The 25,067-nt window shown below is 29.9% G+C and overlaps 1 protein-coding gene across 7 annotated transcripts in view; it reads right to left on the minus strand.

The window, feature by feature from the left end:
* Positions 1-2,027: 2,027 nt before the first annotated feature.
* The window catches only part of LOC114118917 (protein pangolin, isoforms A/H/I/S), a 55,047-nt gene continuing 32,007 nt past the window's right edge, over positions 2,028-25,067 (minus strand). For 2 of the 7 annotated variants that reach the window (XM_050203318.1, XM_050203319.1), the window contains 9 exons: positions 19,562-19,682; positions 18,292-18,382; positions 17,356-17,448; positions 14,684-14,824; positions 9,487-9,569; positions 9,270-9,400; positions 8,898-9,072; positions 6,726-6,798; positions 2,028-4,076 (listed from right to left, as the gene is read on the minus strand). In XM_050203318.1, the coding sequence (XP_050059275.1) occupies positions 3,536-4,076; positions 6,726-6,798; positions 8,898-9,072; positions 9,270-9,400; positions 9,487-9,569; positions 14,684-14,824; positions 17,356-17,448; positions 18,292-18,382; positions 19,562-19,682 (1,449 nt within the window). In that variant the 3' untranslated portion in view covers positions 2,028-3,535. Of the gene's footprint in view, positions 4,077-5,571; positions 5,710-6,725; positions 6,799-7,258; positions 7,413-8,897; positions 9,073-9,269; positions 9,401-9,486; positions 9,570-9,973; positions 11,063-14,683; positions 14,825-17,355; positions 17,449-18,291; positions 18,383-19,561; positions 19,683-19,906; positions 21,429-25,067 lie in introns of those variants that run through there. The other 5 variants (XM_050203314.1, XM_050203315.1, XM_050203316.1 and 2 more) reach the window with 5 other exon arrangements.

Below are 25,067 nucleotides of genomic sequence, written 5' to 3' on the forward strand. Positions count from 1 at the left end.
AATATGTATAAGCAATTTTAAAGACTTACATACATTTTTATTTCATTAAGTCATTAAAAACTAACGTACAGAAAATTTTAAAAACTAAAAGCGCTTACTTTCAAGAAAAGGGAGAGCTTGTTTTTGTTGGCACAGTTGAATTTAGAGGTTTGTTTGCCAGACTCGTACCCCTTAAAAAATGTCGGTATCCTTAAGGGGTACGCGTACCACAGTTTTAGAGTGTAAAAAATAATTTTGCATCAAAAATTGTTAACATTTCAAAGTATAATAACTAATAATGTATATATATTTTATAGATTTTGTTATAGAGTTCTATATATCATTTGTTTTAGGTTTTGATAAAATGTAATGGAAATTATCTAATATTCAATCAATATATATTTATTATTATTCCATAAGATAATTGTTTTTTTTTTTTTCGGAATGCGATACTCAGTTGAAGATGACAGTAATAAATAACAGTAGTATTATACACTATACAGCTGCTATTAGCTAGCAGCACAATTTAAGATCTTAAATCGTCGCTAGCAGGTAACTGCGAAAATGAAATACATTTTGAGGTTAAAAAGAAACAACAACTAAAAATGTATTCTCCCAGATAATTTAAATTCTTATGACTTATGAGTAATTACCATTTTTTTAATTTTTTACCAATTTGTTTAGCTACTTGCAAACACAGTACATATATTATTATGCAGATATTGAGTTGGCCGGATGTGTATGAAGGGGAGAGGGCCAACTTATACGGAAAGTCATGAAACGGCCACGATAATGGTGGGAAAATTGAGTTAAATAAAACTTTAGATTATGAGGAGTACCTACCGAATGGAGAAGAAATGTCAACGCATTGAGAAATGCAAAAGAAGATTGTGGAAGTGACGATAATGGACCTAAATGGCATAAAATAAGTCCAAAAAAATTATTATATGAAATTGTATTACAAAATGGGTTATATAATTCTTCTATAAAATATATACCTAGTATATGTAAAATTAAATATTAATTTGATATCAAAATAATTGTAAATATATTATTTTCATAAAACAGTATGTTCACTAAAATACAATTTGTGTATTTATATATTCACTTAATTTCTATTTGCTAACTGAAATGGGGAATTTTTAAAAAAAATTATATAAAGGCTATCAAAATTTAAAATTAATGTTGTTGTTTATATTAATATTTTTTGAGAATATATTGCGGGAGGCCTTGTAGTTTGCAAGTCACACTGTTTAGGAAATTACTATTTGCCCTCTTTTAAAAAAAAATTAAAATCTTAACCTTAAGAAGTGATTTTAAATGAATTTGGCGAGGAATGATAAGATTCATAAAATACATACATGTTTATACATAAAATGTTTTTATCTATATATTACAGAGGAAATTAGAATCAACAGAATATTTTTTCAAGTTACTAAAACACTTATAGTAAAATAGACGGTAAAACAACAAAAAAAAGTGTACAAAATTGTTGAAATGAACATTTTTGGAGGGATAAAACTCAAGACATGAAAACAAATAAAATTATATAAAACAAATTGCACATTTTTTTCATTTCAAATAAAATTAAGTATAAAAACAATTTATAGACATCATAACTTATTACAATGCATATATATATATTTTATGTACCTAGATAGTTATTAAATATTACAAAATAATATTAGCAACAGTAACAGTCCCAATTTGTTTTTTAAATTCACAGTAAATTAAAATAAAAAAAACTTAACGATATTTCTATATGGTAGACAATTTTGGAATGTGCATAATATTTTTGTATTATTAAAACATTTACAAATTATATACTTTATGGCGAAAAAATAAAATTATGAAAATTTGGCACATAAATTTAAAAAAACACATGTATTAAAAACATATACATTAAAATTTAAATCTGAAATCAAATTATCTTAACTGTCTTCAGTCTCATTTGAAATTTGAAACAATAATGTTTATAAGTGGGTTCTGTACGTTAATAAATCTGGCAAAAATGACTAGCGTTTTGCCACAAAAAAAAAAATAAAAAATAATAATAATAAAATATAATAATAATAATAATATATATATTATATATATATATAATATATATACACATACAATATTATATGCACACACACATACATAATATATATAATATATACATACACATTTTAAATTACATATAAATAAATTTAAAAAAAAATCTATAAGTACATTTTTTTCCATTTAATCTGAATTACATCTCTACTCGCTAAAATATCAAGAGTATTTCTGAAGGTACGACGAAATTAATGATTTATTCGTAACTTCATTTTAATTTTAATTTTTACAAATTATTAGTTTTCATAACTGGCACAATCAATATAAAGGAGGTAGAAACACAATAATATAGGGCTGTGTACAGTGTATCGGATATGATTATTACATATTTGATTGGCACCTATAGGGTAATATTCATGAACGTTAACACAATGCGTGTAAGACATAGGAACATATTAAAAAATAACAAGTGATATCGACGGCACGGGTAATGTTTGCACGTCGATTGGAGAAAAAAATTTTTGAAAATATGGACCACGAAAATACAACAAAACGCATCATCTCACTACGTCCAATCATATACTAATATACAGCCCTATAATACAAGAGTACGTAAATACGAACGAACACCGTCGATTAAAGTATCGTTATGCTTATTGTGTTATACATCGCGTCATGTTATTATGATATTATATTAAGTATATGATTCAAAAATCATGCGAAATAACAATATTATTGTTGAAAATGACGTTTCGTTTTGATCGTAGCACAAACGAACAATAATAATAATAACAACCGAGCATATTGTGTATTCATTTTTTTTCGCGTGGGCGGGGGGGCGTTTTATGTTTAATTTTTTTTTCAAAACATATTTATTTCGATTTTTAGCGGCAAACAAACATCGTTTATACATCATCACGAACAATATAATACACACACAACATATTATTATGATTAAAAACTAATTAATAAAACAATTGCGTTTAGTCTTTGAGGTACACAAAGGGATTCTATATAAAGATTCTCGAAATGGCAATAAAATAATAATATCAATATAATAATAATAATAATAATAATAATTTTAACATTATCTCGTTTCGAACGAATTTATAATATGGTACGGTAAGTAGGTATAAGTCTAGCCGCAAACCGCGAGCGTCAGTCCCAAGTATAGTGTTTTATCCTTTATTTGCCTCGATCGTCCCCCTCCCCAAAACAACACTCGTCGCGAGTTAGGTGGTACGTTACATTCGCAAACAGGTACAATAAACATTACGCGAATATAACCCATGACATTATTTCGTTCGTATTGCGCGTGCGCGGAAAATAACAAAAAAAAAAAAATAAAAACAATTATACGATAAATTGAGCGGGTGGGTCGATAATAATAATAATAATAATAATATAAACACATCAAATTATGTATTACACAGTACAACAACAATAACTTTATTATTACTATTATTATTGTTATTATTATTATTATTATTAAGTAAACTTTTGTTTGGGCGCTTCGCTACGTCACGCTAATGGCGGGAAGCGTCCGGTTGCTGTTGTTGTTGGGACGTTGTTGTTCGGGTTGGTTGTTCGGGTTGGGTACGGTTTTCAGATCGTTCTGCTGCTGTTGCTGTTGCTGCTGCTGCTGCTGATGCTGATGCTGCTGCTGCTGCTCCCTGGGGTTGTTATGGCACTTGTTGTTGACGACGCCGCCCGTCAGCTGGTTGACGCTGAGCGGGTTGTTGATGTCGTGCGGGTTGGTGCCGACCGGCTGATGGTGTCTGGTGGGCACCACCACCGCCAGCGGCATGCGCACCGCCATCGGCGGGCACTCGTACTCGGACACGTGCGGCGTGAGCGGCGTGGCCGGGGACAGGCTGGCCTGCGTCAGCATGCCCGGGCTGGTCAGGCTGGACAAGGCGCTCAGGCCGCCGGGGCTGGACGCCGAGTCGGCCTCCTCGTTGTCCGAGTGGCCCAGGCTGCCCGTCGACTGGTTGTCGTCCGACTGGTTGCCCGAGTCGCCGCCGCTCTCGATGTACCGTATGCAACGTTTTTTGCGCCTAGAAAACCGCGAACGAGCAACAGTTAGTACACCAATAATAACACCGACGACGTCGTCGTCGTCACGCAATAAAACATCAAGAGAATAACATTATATAGATCCGTGTACGTACAATATTAATATATTATATACATATTTATTTAGGGCAGAGGACTTCAAACGTTTGCTCGTTAAACAAAGTTTATCTAAACGATAATCGGTTTACGATTACCGTTTGATTATTTGTGAGTGGCGGTGGCCGACGGCCGATTGTGTACTCGTGTATGCACTCGTACTATATAATAGGTATAACGTCCGAGTGTTTTATTCGATTTTTTTATCATCTATTATAAACGTGCTATTTAATTTATTTTTGTGAGCAGTATTAATTGTTAGCGCTTTATGTCCTCTGCCTTAAATATTTTTCAGAGAGTGTAACCGTGGAGCATTTAATATGATGAGCAATATTGTAATCATTGTAATCATTGTCAAATCGTCCGGATACACGCCCTGTTTAATATATAATATTCTATACACGCATGATATAATATTATAACATTACAGATTGGAAAAAAATAAAATAAAAATATAAAAATCGTACAAATATTAGCGGTAAAAATATAACGCACGCACAACCCTCAGAAAATGTGGGTTTAATTCAATCATAACAATAATAAAATTATGTACATATTTTTTTTTTTTTTTTAAAAAAAAACTAAAAAATAAACTAATATTCAAATTCCCCTCACGCTCATTAAATTATAAATCTATATTCTATGTACAGACTAATAAAACTAATTATGATAGTCTATATAATTTAACGAACGATTATGATGAGACAGATACATTATTCGTGAATCTTATACCTTTCTTAATTCTCAAAAATTAAGATCGACAATAAACTATAGTAAAATTCTTTAAAATTTGTATCAACAAATAATTTTGATCTTTTGGTTATAATTATTCATTAGTATAGATTAAAAAAAAAAATTGTTAGAAAATAGTAGCGAAAATACATTTTCGATACAGTTGCTCAATAGTCAATATAACTGTACGAGTATAATGAAAAATAGAATGGAACGTTAGAAATATTTTTTATTCTTAATGAGAGGAGTTTGAAATATATTTAAAATTGCTAGCTAAAAACAACAAGGGATCACACGCAATTAAAATCTACGCTAAACTATAATGTCGTAATCCAAAAGTAAATACAAACAAATCCTACAATAATTAAGTAGCTTACTATAATTAGTATATAGGTAATAAAATGATTAAAAAAATAAAAAAAATAAAAAAACGTTAATGCAATAGAAATAATAATAAAAGTGACAAAATCAAAAACAACAACAACAACAACAAACTAAGTTAAAAACGAGTAAAAAGTGATGGACGAAGCGCATACAACAACATAATACATCGTCATTACTAATAAAAAATATATAAACACACGCATTAACATATAGGGAAAATGAACTCACGAAATTGATGATTATTTGGGTTATTTATAATTTGGATTTGTTTTTTTTTGTTTTTTTGTTTTTTGTATTTTTTTTTTTTACAGATTAACATATGTGGGCCCCTGTGGGGAAGCAGCGTTGGAAGGGCCGTGAACGTGTTGTGCTAAGATGCTTCCTCCGCCTGCTCCATCAGGGCTACAAACCATATCAGTCGTCATACACACAATACATATAAGTATAGTACAAAATTCCATAAAAATATTATAGGTATCCTAATTTTTTTACATACATATTATGGTAAAATATCACTACACGAGGACATCCAGAATTTTAGACGAAAAAAATCGACTTGTAAAAAGACGTTTTGATATCGTTCATTCTGGATGTCTTACTAAAATTTTTTTTAAATATACAAATCAAAGTATTTATATTTATATTTTACTAAATATATTCAGAAAATGTGTCTACATGCTCTAAAATTACTCAAAAGTGGGTAATATGTATATTTTTTTAAATATAAAGTATTTCCGTGCTTCAGACTGATATGGTTAAAAAGCTTTGTATTAAGGATTAAGCTAATAGGCTTAAAGCTTTATCATTAAGATTACTTTTCTCTGGCAAGACACATTTTCTGAATAGGTTTGCGGCAATTAATACTGATGATCAAAGTAAGTCTCTTGTTTTAAACAATAGTATTGATATTTGATAAGGAATTAAAATCATTGGGAATGATTCGAAAAATATATGACCGAGTATTATAAAATTTATAAAAAATTTATCTTGTCACATATAAAAAATAGATATTATGGAATATGCTAATAATATGGATATAAGAAATATGTGAAAAACAAGACATTGTAATTGAATCGTTAAAACTATAACTAGAAGGAATTTTTGATTTTGAAATTGGTATATTGAATACCTATAGCTGTTGAATAATATTGTAGCGGACTACTTAAAAAAAAAAAAAAAAAGATTTTCTGAAAGAAATTGGCTCTAATATATAAAGTTACTTGGAAATTTAAGAAAGTTGTAATAATTGTATGTTTTGAAGGTTTAACTCATGTAAATATGAATAATACTAAAATTAATTTAAAAACGAGGATATCATAGGAGCCAGAATAAGTATTTTTATTAGACATATACTTGTGAAATTATTCTACATTAATTATTTGATTATAGCAAAATATTATCGTTGTAAGTATAATTACCTGCAAGGTTTACACCATTGGCTTTGCTGGTCGAGTCCGTATCTTGCACGGCATTTTTTCATGCTGTTATTACCTATTTGATGAAAAAAAAAATTAAAAATAAGATCGTTTTAGTTACATAGAAGATCAATATAAATATTATTTATTTATTTTGTTTTTTAAAGCATAGGCGTTCATAAGCAAAATACGAAAAAAAATACAACAACCATTATTTTTAAAATAGCCTTATTTTGGGTACCATGCATATATAATTGCGCCAGACAAACACCTCGTTAAACTCCAAAATTAAACAACAACAAATAAACAAATTATGTGTTCGCTTTCTTTTTTCTGATTTCGGTAAAATATATATAAAGGGGGAACGTGCATCAAAAAAGCATCTAATGTTCAGGAAACGAACGCATTAGCGTAAAATTAATAAAAAAAATAGTATGAAGATAGAAAATAAATAAAATTTGACAATTTTATTTATTCCATATTATTATTATTTTTTTTTGTTTTATTTGTTTTTTTTTTTTTTTTTTGGGTTCTACCTCCGTCATGGGTTTCTTGTTTGCGCTTCCTCTTCTTGGCCCGTGTCGCATTAGTGCGCGACGACCAGTCTGGATAGAGCTGCATGTGTATCTGTCTCTCACGACGCGCCAGCTCATAGTACTTGGCCTGTTCTTCGCGACCTAACGCGTGCCACTATATTGCCACACACAGATACACAAATGTAAGGTGACAAATCGTAATGAGTAAAAAAAAATAATAAAAAAAATAAAAAAGATTAACACTAGGTATACATTTGTTTCGTACAAATTATTACCACCAAGAATTAAAACGGAAGAAAGAGTATCACCTAGTTGGTTACAAAAGAACAAAAAAAAAAGATTTTATTTTATGATTCTATATATTTATCGTTATTATTTATTGTTTCTCCTTAAAAAAGTAATAAAAAAAAAAAAATAAATAAAAAATAAAGTAATAACATTCTGTTTAATTATTTGGAGCTAAACGTGTGTTTGTACGGCAAAGTTCTTGTGAAACAAATCTCTTGGATAAAACAAACGTTAAAAGCAAGCTACCAAAAAAGTTGTTTTTCGAAAAAAACATCCCAAACTATATAATAGTATATAACATTATGTTATATCTTGTTTGGTGCACGACCACCGGCAAGCACGCATTTCGTTTTGACCATTATGCTCGAGCTACGACCAGGCTATAAGATTGTTAATATATAGATTATAGGTATATATAGTTAGTATATTATGACGATTCTTAATGTTTATATACACATGATATACATATGTACATATAATGTGTATATAAACGTGTATAGTATATAATATATTTATATATATATATATAAAATATGTCGTTCGAGTTAGATGCACATACGGACACAATTTATGTCGACCACAATATATCGTCTAACATGCGGCTAAAATATACTTAACGTAAATTAAGTTATTGTGAAATGGTTGAAATCAATAGATGTATAAAATAAATTGGTTTGTACATGGTTCTGAATGGCTGAACGGAAAGCAAGTATTTAGAATTATACTGCAGGTACGTTTTAACAAATTTTTAGACAAATAGTCATCGATGCACGAATGTATTTTAGTGTAAATGTTATGTATGGTTATATTACATACCAATAGATTTTAGTGTAAATGTTAGTATTTTGACTTAGCGTCCAGTACACGCTGAATGATAAGACACTATATATATTATTTTGTATAGACCCGGAAAATGTCTTGTTATTTTTCTTTCACAAGAATACCACGGATAATATATGGTTATATGGTTATAGTCATTAGAATACATGAGTTCGTTGTTGTGTGAACACTAGTACAGGCTTAGGAATAACGTCATCTATAGGTTTAACAGCACAAAAAAACCATTATGTCCATAAAAGGTAGGTAGTCAGTCAGTCAGCCAGCCAGAAATTACTTTTGAATTGATTTAATAAGCGCACCACAGGAGCTATATCCAGGGGTATGTAGAAAAACAACAAAGATCCTTTATATTAATATTATATTGGGAATATAAAAAATAAATGACAAAAACTGAGGTTTAAAAAAATCTTTAGCCTGGATCGGTACTGCATGCTGCTATTTGCACGTGGACACGAAAAACAAAAAATAAATAAATAAAAAAATATAATGCCGATTAATAACGAGGGACTACCTCCTGAGCCAGCATCTATGACCGGTACGCGCTCTTTCTTCCGTTTCTTCTTCTTGGCGCCGTATCCATAGTTATCCCGAGCGCTCCAACCAGGATACAGTTCCATATGGAGTTGTCGTTCCTGGCGCGCTTTCTCGTAGTACTTGGCCTGCTCGTCTCGCGACAGAGAGTGCCACTATATTACACAAAACCACTTTTTCAGTTCGGTTTTTCCCACTTATTATTGTTATTATTATCTTTTTAATTATTATTATTATCCTTTTTTTTTTAAAAAAAAAAAACAAATTCTTCATATCTTTACTATTATATCTCAAAACAAATATATAAGTATACACCAATATATACTATAAAAACTGTTTTATGGACACTTACCCGTCGCCCTAATATCTGGTTGATCGCTGCACTTTCTTTGAGCGTACACTCCGCTACCACCTTTGCCCTCATTTCTTTCATGTACAACATAAACGCATTCAAAGGTTTCTTTATGTGAGGTTTCTTCTTATCTACGATTTGTAAAATGAAAGAAAAATATTTAAGTCAGGTACATCGGTCACGAAACCACGTGTAGCGCTATAAAATAAGACATTACCTTGGTTATTACTGTTTTGAACAGTATCGTGGTGCTTGGAGCCGTCTGAACACGAAGAATTTTTACTATGGTCGTTTTGCGGCCTAAAAAATAACAATTGTTAAAGCAAAATATGTCATACCACGTACAAGGTTGTATACATAATAGTGTAAGTAAGTATAATTAAATAAAAACACTAATTGTTGAGTTTAGTATATATATATTATATATAAATAGTATTAGCCCACTAGCCATTGTATACTAATTCGATTTTAACGAGAAAATCGAAATAAAGCAACGATTATCGAATGTGAAGTAGTAATATACAATATAATATATTATCTACCGTATAGACCAAACAAATAATTAAAGAAACCTATATACACCACACGGGAACCCCTTAGATCTCAAAACTCGTCTATACAATTCGTTTCGTACTTAAAATTTACACGAAAACCGTTATTCGGGACTATGATTTTTATTTTATAGTGACGACTAAAGGACCAACCGAGCTGCGGAGCCGCTGCACGAGTTGGCGGGCGAAACCGATCTCTTTCGATCGTCCTTGTTCGCGGCGGCGGCGGCAGACGACGACGCGACGATCGCCGTCGAGGTGGCGGTCGCGGTGCAGGAAGACGACGTCGAAGAGGACGAACAGGAGGAAGAGTTGGACGCGGTGGTAGTGACGGTACTGGTGGCGGTGGCGGTGGCAGTGGCGGTGGTGGCGGAGGCCGCGACGACAGCGGCGGCGGCCGCGGCGGCAGCCGCGTACTGTTGTGCGGCCGAGTTGTGTTGCTGCATCACCTGCCAGAACCTGTTAGCCGGTGTCCAGAACGACGAGGCGGCGGTGCCGGTGGTACCGTACTGTGCGGCCGCGGCCGCCCGCTGGAACAGTTGGTCGTTGAGCATGCTGTTCATGTACAAGCTGGACAGCAGGCCTGACGGGAACACGGGCGCCGTGGCGGCCGCCATGACGGGCGGCGACACCACCGTGGACGGGGCGACCACCGCCACCGGTCGGTTTTTGCGTTTCACTAGGTTCAGCGGTTCCATGTGTGACGGAGACCGAAGAATAGACCGTCGTCCGTTACAAACGGCACGCGCGTCAACGATATTGCAATAATAACAAATGCAATAACGACAGTAACGTTATCGTTGTTGCTGTTGTTGTTGTTGTTGTTGTTGTTGTGTCGTTATGATCCTGTTCCGAGCGGACGGGTAAACGGTGACGACGACGACACGGCACAACGGCGCGAACGACGCGTGCCGGCCACCGTTCGTGGACGGCGTACGGGCGGCGACATGGCACGGCGACAGCACCACCGCGATACTCGTCGTCGTCGTCGGACGAACACGGGCGAAAACGCGTATCGCGCCGGTGGCCGATTCGCTTTAAAATACGAAACACACTCACTCGCGCTCGCACGCGACGCAGCGACGCGGTCGTAAAACACAATGACCGAGAGCAACCGGGACGACAAATAATATCCGCCGGAACGATAGAAAAACACGAACAACGATATTATTATATTACATATATTTTCGCGCAGTCCCGCCGCCGCCGACACCGCCGCCGCCGCCGCCGTCGTCGTGACATTTGTCTTTCTCCCTTGTTCCCCTTTCCCCCACCGACGGCGCCACACCCTCGCACAGCAGCCCACCCCGGTCCGCCACCCCTCTCCGCCGCACGCAAACCCCGGCGGGGTCACTGAGCTCTACCCATAAACGTCAATAATGATGGAATGCCGACGGCGTTACGTCATTCATACCACCCTTTGGTGTGCGAAAAAAATAAAAGTCCCGACGACGACGACAATAACGAAACCGTCACCGCGCAAGTGTACCACACGCTTACACGAGCGCGCGAAACGAGATCTTTTGACTTACGCGAGTTGTGTACCAAACGAACTCTCGACGACCGTCGACAATATTCGAGAAATTAGCATTACAGATGAGCTTTCCAAATCGTTATTATAAATTCATCGCTTCGTGATGATTCGGCAGAACCGACCGTAGAGATTTCGTGTCGTTTCCCTCCCCCACTCTAAGGTTAGATAGTATACATATGGTGCCGAGGGAAACATTGACGGCACAGAGGGCGGCGTTTCATTAAGAGTCGTTCGACATTATTCCCCGAGATGGCGACTTTTTTAGGGGATGAAATCGTTACCGACAGATGGCACACACGATTTTAAAATTTATTTCTATCAGTGGATATCCATGGTTACTAGATGGAGTTGTAGAATATAATATATTTTCTGAAAATTTTTAAATAATTATATTCTATACTCCGAGACGTAGTAGCAGATTTTATTTGTTTATTAAGGGGGCGGGGGCAAAATCCTTTTAGTCCAAGAATTCTAATCTTATTCGCTTAGGGCAATACAAAGGAAAAATGTGTAAGTTAATATGTAAAATAAACAGTTATATTAAATAATTAAAAACATATATATATATAAATTAATATATAATATATATATTAAACATGGCCAGACGTCAGTTACTAGTGTGACCACGGATCGCTTAATATGTTAGCAAAACTTTATATACAGATGCTGCGTGATTATAATAAATATTTGTAAACACTTATCTTCTATACAAATTTGTGAAAGAAATTATTATTTATAGGTAGCTTATGATGTCTAAACTCTAGGCAGGGTATAGCCCCTATGCTCCCCTAAATACAGCGCCTGATGGGACGGCATAATATAATACTTATTCGGACGAGTAAGAAATATCGGTAATAAATACCAATGTTGTATATTATAAGTCATAAGTGTTATAAGTATAATTTATTATTCTATAGTATTTTACAATACTACTATACTACCAAAATGAGGATATAAATAAGTATTTATTACTAAATTACGCGAACGAGAATTCAGGCAGGAAGTCAATATTGAGGACTACGCTACACATACATGTGTGTCACTCAATCTTACATGCGTAGAATATAAATTTTAAGTTCAGTAGAATCATTTTGTGTTTTTAGATCTATATTATAGAGTGAACAAGCTTAAAGATAAAAATATTTAAATGTTCGAGCGTCAGCTTTTTATTCAATATTTTAATTTCCAAGAATTGTAAAATATAACAAATTAGAAACGCTCATATCTCTCTAAAAATATCAAAAAATTACGTAAACAGTGACAATAATGTTCTTACGTCTAAATTTGATAATATGCCAATTCGCTCTAATATTTAAGCTAATAACAGAAAATTGGTTCTGATGATATTAAATTTTAAGTTATTATCATTTTATTTCAAAAGCAATGATTTCAACTTCAAATACAAACCATGGAGAAATTGTTTAATAATTGTAACATAAGTATTGTAGAAAAAAAATGGAAAATAATATTTATCTATAATATATTTGTAATTGATAATTTCTTAAGGTTTATACTATAAAATTTGAATGTAAATAATTTATATAAAAAAATTGTGTTATTAATTGTTATAAATTTATTACATCTAATGGGTTTCAAAATAAACCAATTTAATCTATACTAATACCACTCGTAAAATAATATGCATAATACATTTCCATACTTCCACAAGTATTCTGGTACTTATATATATATCCATAAAATACATAATATTATAAATTTTTTAAAGGTGATATAGAAAAATTTTAATTAATATTTTATCATTGACTAACTACCTACGGATTATTTATATTTGTAGAAAACAAATTATTTTATTAATTTTGTGTTATATTATTATGGTAGTTTAATATCAAAGAAAGTTATTCAGTTAAATACAAATTAATTTAATAACTCAAACGAATACAAGGCTTTTAACAAGTTTGATATCGTTATAGGTAGTATGATTTTAAATAAATAGTAATATTAAATAATTTATGGCATAAAAACTCGTAAGTGTCAAAAACTGCAATGGATAATTGAACAATTTGAAATATTAAGTTTGATTAATACTATACAATATATTATAGTTGTTATGGAAATTAAAAAAAAATATTTAAATCTCAAATAAATCAATATTTTTAGATGAAAACGAAAATATACTATTTATATTGTAATAGTTGAATTATATTATATTAGCATAACATAAAATATAATTATTTTTATTTGTATAAAAATTTATGATAAATTTAAATTGAAATGTAACAAAAAATTTTGTTAGGAAATTATAAAGTTTTATTACATTATATAAACTTCATAAATCATAATATGTATAATGCACTGATTATATAATTTATGTATAGGTAGATATAAACGCATACTACGTAATATTATAAGCTATATCCATATAATGTTAATTATTATTTCAATTAATTTTATAAGTATTGTTTATTGATTTTTTTGTATGTTAGAAGAACATTAAAATTCTATAGACCTGACATATGAGTGATTATATAAGTATAAATATTTTTTATGTATTGATCTCACAATTAAGTATGCAAAAGTTTTTAATTACTATGTAATGAAATAAATTACAAAATCTAACGAGAACGTATGTAAGTTGTCACGGTAAAACGAGTTAATCATTTTTGTAAGACAATATGACAATACATTTAAAAGTGTTAATTTACGTGTAACAGATGAACGAATATTATGCATTAAAATATTTATATTATATTAATAATATACTTTTAAGCAGTAAGGTTCACAATACATTCTCAATAATTAGTTAAACATAATTTATAATTTACAATGTCTATATAAACGATATAAGCTAAAAAAATAAATTCAATGATTCACATTCTTAATAAAAATATAACTTTTAATCCTATAATTGAAAGCATATCTGCGGCAAATGTTTTAAGTACTTCAAAAAAGTAAACAGAATATGTACATCAAAATTAACGAAGTACGATTTAAGCGCTCAAGTTGAATTTGGACATTTTCAAAAGGGTAAAGTATAAAAATAAATAAAAGAGTACATACAAGTAGTGACGAGGAATCCCTGACTGAAACAAGGGGCGCGTTCGATAAATTCGTAACCATGGATACCATCTCTCGGAAAACTACCAATGGGAGCGTTTTAAAAAAGCTCCCTACCGTTTGTAATCCACATGCAAATTCCCCCTTCGCCATCCCTCTTTTATTCCCTCTATATTATAGTATGACTGCAATTAAAGAGCTTATTCAACCAGCAAAAAACCCCTTCCCCGAGGCAGCTTAAAAGCAAATTCCTCTTTATTTTCATTTGTAAAACTAAAATAAAGAGTAATCAACATAAAATTCTGAAAAAATACCTGTGATTAGAATCCGTATGTAGGTCTTGTCTCACTCCTGGAGTTACAATTGCAGGATGAGAATGATGGGTATGATGGGATAAATGGTGATGAGGTGATGGACCACTCATCAGTCCCGTAGGTGAAAACCTATACAGCTCACTAAAATAAAAATATACAATTTTTTTGTTATAAATATGATGTTTAAATATAAATGATGAAAATGTATTTAAGACAGTTTTATCTAAGTAAAATTTATTTAATCCCTATATTTTGTACATCTATCGAATAATATGAACTATATACCTATTGTATAATTTTCTATGATAAAAAAAAAAATTATACCTGAAATACTAACCATTTATAAAATGTTAATTGATAGTAGGTATATATTAAAATAAAATAAAGATGAAAAGTATTATAAATAATTTTTGTCTCTTATATTTGTCATAATAAACTTGTTTCAAAATATATTCAACAAAAGATTTGTTAATAACTATACCTATGTATTATAATATATTCTAATATTAATTTAAGTTTTTATAATTTTTCGTCGGGTGACAGTTATTTATATTAGCATCGATTTAGTTATTGAATTTGGCACAAATAAATAAATGCAAATTAAACATCTGATTTTAATAAACTAAATACATACATTTTACAAACAATATTAGATAATTATAATGTTGTTTATTTTATGGATTTTTATTGTTATAAATGTTATTATTATAGTCTTATTATTAAGACAAAACACGTTTACCAAACTTGATCTTTACTAATTACTTTCGCCGGACTAATTAAGAATAAAAAAAATAAAAATTATTTTTAATAAATACACGAGTACAAAATTGTTTTTTACAGAAGGATATAATTTTAATTTTTAAAAAGCACCAAGTTTTTATTTGATGTTTCTGAATAGATTTGTCTTAAACACGACAGTGTACTTATATATTTTAATAGTACATTTTCTAACATAATACGAATATTATATTTATATATTCGATTTTAAATGATTTGATATACGTTTTATACGACCCATTCTAGTGTACATGTGGACCACAGTTTTTCAAACGCTGCATTAAGTTATCTGATATAAAATTAATACAATGAATTTACATAAAAGTTAAGATTAAAAAAAAAATGAATTTTAAAAAGAAGATTTAAACAATACAATTTTTATTGATTTTAAACATCAATAATATTTTATGTTTACATAAACTTTATAAAATAGATTTCTTTTTATTCTTCAATTTATTGGAAATTCTTTTGTTGATTCAAAATATTTACAAGGGTACTCTTCCCCACGAAGTCAAACAAAAAGCTAGAATTTTATAACATTGATAAACATATTTATTTTTAACTTTAAAAAAATGATATTGATTTTTGTATTCTAATATGCACATAATAGGGATAATAACATCAAATGTATGATATAATGCTAATTGATATATTATAAAATGTACTCAGAGTAAAAAATAACCATTGTATAAAACTTTTTGTTTAAATGTACTTATGTACACAAAGTTTAAAGTAATAGGTACATATTATTGTGTATATATAAAACATAGGTATTTAAATAAATTTAAAAATGGGGATGTCGCACAGTTGTAAATTAAATACCGAATCAATAGGCCATTGAGAATGTCACTATGATATATGTGTTATAAATGTGTGATATATATAGTAACAAATCATTGCAAAAAAAAAAAAAAAAAATTCAGAGCAAAGACAGTGAACTGTAACTTGTATTTCTAAAGATATTTTATTATATTACTATTTGTAATTTAATTTTCAATCAGTAACATGGTAAGTTGATCAATTTTTTCCAAAAATAAACCGCATAATAATATAATATATATTAATTATACATACTGTTACATAGTAAACAATATTATACAAAGTATAATGACAAAAAGTTTCAAGTTTCTTTCAAATAACATTTTTTGAATTACAAAAAATAACTTAAATCATTTTTTCGATATCCAATTTTTTCAAATTTTCAAATTGAAATGTCCATAAAATTACATCTAACTATACAGTTTTTGAGAATTTTATAAGAATAACTTTTGAAGAACCTTTTATATATTTAAACCAATAACACTTTATTAATTTAAGCCTTTCTTATTAAAATTTAAACGTTTTAAACAACGAAATAAATTGAAAATGTTAATGATTTTGACAAATAATGACAACACTTAAAATTAAAATGCTTATACCAAAAATATGCCTAAGTATTTTCAATATTTTCAAATTGTTGTGATGAAAATTTATATGGGATCTTTTATTTTTTTTCAAATAACGATTATAAATTTTAATAAATAACTTAAAATTAACTTAATATTTTGAAAGTTTTTAGTACCTATATAGAAAATAACAATTTAAGTAATAATATAATTATTCACGTTTCTACAATTAATATTTTATAAATAATAAAAACCAACAAAAGTTGTTAAGATACCACTTTATAAACTATCTATACAAATATACAATTGTTTTTAATTAAAATGTAATAATTTATAAATTTATCGTTTACACCTATAAAATTGTTTAAAATGTATGTAGATATATATATATATATTAAACGTATAGGTAAATCTTTTATTCATGACATATTTGATTAAAGTTATATACTTTACTCGTATAGATAAACACTGGTAGAAATTATATTAACACTTATAATGGTTTTAACTCACCTAGTAAGGCTTGTTCCTAAAGAAGGTGGGTAGGATCCTCTGAAACCAGTTCCAGCCGATGAGATCTGATGGTACATACTAGCCGGTGTGTGCCTGAAATAAAATAAAAAACAAACACGATATAAAAACAGTATAATCTAAAAGCTAAACCTTGTTATTTGAAAAAGCATAAAGGAAGAAAAGCATAGTGGAAGAAAAGCGGCTTAGATAAGTTTTGTGAGGGAGTAAAGAGATCGTTTCTGGTGAATTACGGAAGCCGTTGGCTACGAAAAGCCGATTGATTTCCCAAACTGAGAAAAAAACGAGGGGAGAAAACCGATTTTCCTGGTAGCAAATTGACCGGAATAAGAACAAACAAGGGTTAGTGTGGTGGACAAACTAGATTAGAGGTTTTCACGGGGCGTCAACTGACCACGCCCCACTACTTTTGATAGTTCACATGCAAACGTTTGGAGTTAAAACGATTTTTAAAAATTCAATTACTTTTTTTAATATTCACGACGTATAATAATTACGTATAAATATTATTTACGAATTTTATTTATTTAATCGAAATATTTTGATAGAATTAAATAAAAATTTTTAATTTTTACTTTATACATAGGTATTTATTTATGAAAATAAATTTTTACACGAAAATTATAACTACTATTATATTATAAAATCAATATAAATTTTAACCGCATTATATATTGGTTGTAAAATAAAAATTTGATAAAATAATGTCTCTCTTAGAAAATAAAATAATATGTGAAATTTGATTTGTATTGAAGTATAAACAGCATAAAACTATTCACCTTAAAATAGTACATTTAATTAAATAATTCTTGATGTTTATGACATATTATTAAAATAATTAATATAATTAATAACAAACTACGCAATTGAATTAAAAAAAAAAAAAAAAATTAATAATACAATTTTTTATGTACTCACCATGAAGCTGCAACTTGTGACATATCCGGACTTAATAACGGATAAGGGTATTGGCCTGTAGGGAATGGGTACATAGAAGGCCTCGGAAGTCCTATAGATAAAATAAATAATAATTATGATATCAGGTTTTTTTTAAATATATTTAGATTTTTAAAATAAATTTAAACGTGGAAAATTTATTTTAATAGCTAAATTTAAATTGTATAAAATAATTTGTATTTAATTGAATATTTTTTATTTCATTGAACCGAATAAACGTGCCATTTGGTTCCATCCAAATTTTTGAGATAATAGAAAAACCACTCGGGCGATGTAAACGAAAGGGTCTTAAAATGCGTTTAGATTTTTGAAAGAGCACTCGACTAAAAACAAAGGGTATTGATTCTGCGTATTATGGATTTTTCTACACTGGTAATGTTAACACTAACAATAAAACCTTCAACGAAATTTTATAAAAGTAATCATAATTATTGTAATTTATATGATATGTATAAATAATAACTATTTATATTTTTTTCGTAAGTATAATCCAAAATAAATATTAATATTATGGTGAAAATAGTATTACATATTTTGTACGCAAGTGTAATAATTTGTGTTGTAACGAAGTTAGATGCGTTTAATTTTAATGAATATTTATTTACATAGGTATTTATTTGAATTAAACAGTCAGTAGCCCAATTATAAATATAAACTTGTAATTATAGTTGTACAATATACATTATGGACAAATTTTATAAGTTATATTTAATAAGTTGTAATAGTTATATTCTACAATTAATAATATATATTATGTTTCTTACACACACATGTATAGTATGCATAGTAAAAAATGATATAAATTACATAAGATATGTAGAAAATTAGGTCGAGAGTACTATGATGTTGAACTCAACATACTCGAACGTTTCACACTCTTAGGCGCATACTTAGGCTTATATACAAGAAAAAAGTAGTATACTTTTACGTAGAACTTTACTTCAATTAAAATATATAAACCGTACAAATGAGAGAACGATTAAAATTTGACCAGGAGGTTCGTTATGCATAGCCATAGGGGCGAGTAAAATAATTGTTAAAAAGTCGAGGACTTTTTTTTAAACCCCTTTTTTGTGTCACCGTAATTATCATGGCATAACGGTATTGTTTTCACCGCAGGCCTTTTTAAAGGATTGGCTTCGTCAATGTCTACACGCACTCCTATTTAGGGGTTCTTTAGCTTAAAAGGGTGAGAATAAAAATCGATATTAAAAAAAAAAAATGTACTCACCGGGTGCTTTGTCAAGTTGGTAAGGAGGTATGCCCATATGGGCGGGTGGTGGTTGGGTACCCAGCTGCTCGCCGTTGTGGCAAAAGAACGGATGGGCTGGTCCTAAACCGATCTTGCTTGCCTGTAACAAAATAAGTTTAAAAAAAAAATTAACTTAATAAAATTTGATATTAATACTAAACAGATAAATCTTTCAACCAAAAACGATATTTTTCAAAAAAAAAGTTTGATTTATATTTTAGTGTAAAAAATAATAAACCATTTTACGTGCCAGCATCGTTTGAAAATACATTTTTTGCTCGTTTTGAAATTGTAAGATGTAGTGATAGCGCATACAATACGTGCCTGTTTAGCATAAGTTATTAAGTCCCTTATCGCAATAACAAACGAAGGTTCAAGTGGTTGTGTCTCGACCCATAATAACGCCTTTTTTAGATAATCCACTGTTTGTGTAGCAGAAGGTGGAATTTCAATATCCTCGGAATCTGTAGATAAATTTTCCGGCTCAGTGAATTCCACAGGGTTTGATAAAATCCAAACTAGCATGTCGTCGTCTGATACTTCAAGTCCAAGATCATGAGCTAACCACTGCACACCTAAAATAGTACCCTTCAATGCTGATGTATATGTACTATTTTTCCAACAAGTCGAAAACGATTCTGTGGTGACTTGTAACCAAGCTCTATGTAATAATATAAATGCGTCTTTTAAAGTGTATTTTTCTAAAAATCTTTGTATTGACCGTTCGGATTGTTGATCTAAAGATGCTTGAGTAAGGAGTAGAGCTGTGTATGTAGCTTTGAATTCAATAAATAATGTAGATTTAGAAATTGAATCTCCGTCATGATTTTGTAAGGAAACTCCGTTATATTCACACTTCTCTGGAATAAAGGATGCTTTATCCATAACCAGCACAGCTTTTGAATTAATAGACAGAGCAGCTGGACAAAATTCTGTCTCGAACCACCATTTGAACAAATCTTGTGTAGGAAAACCATCACCCCCTCCTGCGTATATCACAGGTTGCCCCAACATATTCACAGTTTCTATACAAGGGGGTCTCCATCTCTTACCTATAACCAATACTCTGGTTCTGTGTCTTCCACTTTTGTTGCCGGCCATCAATAGCCACACTTTTCGGTCTGGATTTACGTTGGTGTCTAATGTAATATCAGGAATACCATTGACATCAAAAGGAATCAATAGTCCAGCATAGATTTCGTCATCATCGTATCCTTCCAAGTTACCTCGATTCTTCATAAATTTCTTAATCCAATCTAGTGTGATTATGGATATAATATCTGTAGACACTTTGAGCGTTTTCAATAGCATTATGGTCTTTTTCTTCAGGTTTAATGGAGTAAGAGGTCGCCCAATACTTTTCGTCCATCGCGTGTACCAAATTTCCAGTTTCTTAATAATATCAGCTTCGCTAGAAATTCGAATTTTGGCTGGTTTTTTCATAAGGACTTGCCTTCTAGTTTTCATCTTCATCATTGGTTACTTCCTAGCGGCGGACATATCGCACGAACGACGACTGTGACGCGACTGAAACTGGCGGGCTGGCTCACTCCAAATATATAAGTAAAAGGAGATGGACGGACATCAAAGACCAACAACGGAGATAGCTTTTGGAAAGGCCAAAGAACAAAGCAACTTTGACAGAGAACTCCACAGTCGACACCGCATTATATATATTATGGTAGGAGAGCAGGACCTTTGATGTATGTCTCTTTGATGTTGCAATGCCTCCGCCCCAACAGATAAATGCACTTTACCCCGTTACAAAGAGCTCTTTGACTCAAAGGCATATTTGATTCGCTTTTAATAACGATTATTTTTTAAACTTCAAAGAGCTATTTTTTTGAAATATTCCGTTATGTTTCATAAAATAATATATCAGAAGGAAACGTGGTTTACATTTTCCTAAATAAATAATTTAAATATATAATTTTATACGTATGATAAATAATAACGTATACAGCAATCTTTATTTACTTTTTTGTAAGTGAGGGTTTCTAATATAATAACATTTACCAAAATAATCTAATGACGTATGTAATTCTATAATTTAATCAATACAAATTTCATAAAGTCAATTCCAACATAATCAAGTTTAGAACCCTAAGCTCGAAAACTTCCGGATATATTCTTCGATTACACGCCGAGTTGGTCAATTTGTAATTCGCACCACATATAAATGCCAATTTCCTTATTAAATAAATATATAAATGAAGTACGATAGTACTTAAGTTTAAAAAAAAAGTTTGTTACTGTGTACTTCGTACCTTTATTACTTACTATTGAAACAATTTGATTATCAACAAGGCACTCGATAAAATAAAAATAATAACTATTAAGGAGTTTCTTCTAATGATTTATTATTATTATTTATTATAGAGCAAAATAAATATTTATTTAATTAAAAAAATGTAAACGTAAAATATTATTATTTTTAATATAACGTTGCATTACATTTATTATACGTTACGTAAATATTTTGTTTTATTGGTTATTAGAATAACTTTTAATTATTTATTTCTAAACTTAATTCATTATACATTTAATAAACATCAAATAATAATTATACATTTATTTTTTTCAAGCGTATTCAAACTTTGATTTTTAATTATTAAAATATTATTTTGTTCAGTAGTCACTCGGCTGAACTATAATGTATAATGTATATAGATACATTATATTATATTAATTTGAAAAATGTTTTCATTGTATATACACACTAGTGAGGATTTAGTGAAACATATAGAGGGGCTTTTTTAAAATACAATTGTAAAGTCCCTTTTATCTTGTCATCGTCCCCTATCAATTTTTATAATTGTTATATCTTGGATGGCACGCGTACCTCAATATGAATGAGCACACGACATAATAAGGGTACGGTATTTTTCGTTCATGTTTATTACACCAGTTTATTAAATATTGTATCAATATTAATTTCTTTTCACTTCCTGTCAGTTTCGGTAATATTCTGGTATTTGACCATGTGTACATTATATTACTTCTCATATTGGTAAATTTTTAGGAAATAAATGAATTGCTATTCTACTAGTAAATAATATCATGCAGCGTGGGAGTTGTGAATATAATTATATAATGAATTAAAAATATTTTATTCAACCACATATTCATCATAGATTGTAATACCAATTTGCGTATATATTTTACATAACATCGCTCATTAGAATAACATTAGGACTCCCTGCGGCCGAAGTGGCCCTGCTGCGAGGATTTACACCAAAGTCCTCGCCATGCATAGAATAACATTACCATTATCTACCCAACTAATCCTTAAATAATAGACACGTAAATGGGGACATGCCAAAATCCCTGTGACAACGTATTTATGGTCCTTTTGTGCATTAAAAAAAAAAAAAAAATTAAAAAAAATAATAACCCCCCAAAAATAATACGTGGGTACAAAAACAAGCCATACTAAACAATTTCTCAATAACATTCATATTTTTTAAAGCCGTTGAACCACGCCCACACGCTTTTTCAATCAGGATCTGATTGCAGATCAGTGAAAGGTTTCCGGGAACAATGTGGACCGATGAATATCTTAGCGGAAAGCTCCATAATAGAGAGGGTTGGATAATATGAGGGTGCAGTTGTAATATATAAAGCCCATATGCACGATGATTCTTATCATTTGCGCAAGTAATGCCACGGTTAAGTGCATTGTCAAAACTCAGAATAAATCTGGGCTGTGACATACTCTGTGATAAAAATTAAACTGTCAATCAACTTAGTAGATATGAAATTTACCTACAGAAAATTTAAAAAGTATTTTACTAGATATAATTACAATACGAAAAATAAAATAATGACAACAATAGGTGCCTATATATTATAATAATAATATGATATACTAATATAGGCGTACTGTATTATAACTATCGCATAATATTAATAGAAGTAGTGTTTTTTTTTTCTAAAATTAAATCATCGAAATAAAATATACATACATTATGTAAGTATAAATATTATACAAATGTAGATATTAAATAATAAAATAAATATCCATAAGCCATAGCTTGTTAAAAGAAAGTCAACTGTCACATTTTAGACAACAGTCTGTGAAAAAGATTACAAAAATGTAAATATTTTCATTGAATAGATCATAGTAATTTTTTACAAATATAAATTGCCCACTTAAATTTAGACTAAGCACATCAGGAACATAGTAATATTGCGGATATATATGTACATATATATATAAATAATGATATAATAATAATATAATTTTATATTAGGAATTATCAAGTCACAGAATTATTTATAATGATCGAAAATTACCATTACTTATCTGAAAATAATATCATGTAATTTACTAACTATTTAAAATGCATAAATGCATACATATCATGGGGGTGAAGAGAAACTGAAATAAATATTTTTCTTAAACAATTTTAACATTACTTAAATAAATTTATTTTAAACAACATTTAAAACTTTTAAAATTATTTATTATAGTAGTAAAATTTTAAATAATAATGATGAAATTTATTGAAACATTTGAAACATAAATTATGTTTTTTTGGGAATGTTGACAATATTTAAATGTACTATTTAATTTAAAAACACAATATTCAATAGGTTTATATCATTAAAAGTTTATTTACTATTTGATGATTCCTAAAATTATTCATAAAATATTTGAATTAACAATGCCAGAGAAACTAGTAAAATGTAAATATTCAATAAGCTACAATATTTTTACAATAAGTACAATAATAGTACATAATATATTAAAGTCATTAAATAAAATTGTATATTTTGTCCCTCCAATACTTGAATATCTAGTAGAATACCATTTTAATTATCATACCTTTCAATAGTACTTGACTTATTCACTAACATATTTTTTTAATATATAATTGGACGTCGTCACAGGGTCACTCAACTACACTCACGAGGACGAAAATGCACAGGATCATTATATAATTTTTCGAATTGTATAATGAATAAACAACAAGAATGATTGGTTGTGTTATTATATAAGAAAAGCCGCGTGCCTCTTTTTTTTCTTGCATGAGCAGATTTTTTTTCATAGGAACGGAAATTAAAGTGTCCGGTATCCATAAGAAAAAAGACCCTTTGAAAAAAAACGTGGGATACTTTTTTTTTATAAGAACCTGCTGTCGTATACGGTTCAAAGACTTCAACTTTTTTAGGTATGTAAAATAATAGTGGAAAGGGTATTTTAGCCTTTTGGCAAGAACGCAAAGGGCCACCGAATGTCTGGAATTTAAATTTTCTCTTTATTTATTTCATTTTTACTATTATTACTTTTTTTTATGCAATAATCAGTTTTTCTTATATTTCCTTGATATTTTTAAACGATGTAAATATACAATCCTTATGAAATATTCATACATTTTCTTTTTGGTGTATAGAATGTAAATATGTGTATGTTTAAAACTTAAAATCCTATTAATGAAAAAAGGAAGTAATAAAAAAACTATATTAAGTAAGTAAGTTAAAA

The sequence above is a fragment of the Aphis gossypii genome, chromosome 3 (assembly GCF_020184175.1).
Source record: "Aphis gossypii isolate Hap1 chromosome 3, ASM2018417v2, whole genome shotgun sequence".
Taxonomy (NCBI): domain Eukaryota; kingdom Metazoa; phylum Arthropoda; class Insecta; order Hemiptera; family Aphididae; genus Aphis; species Aphis gossypii.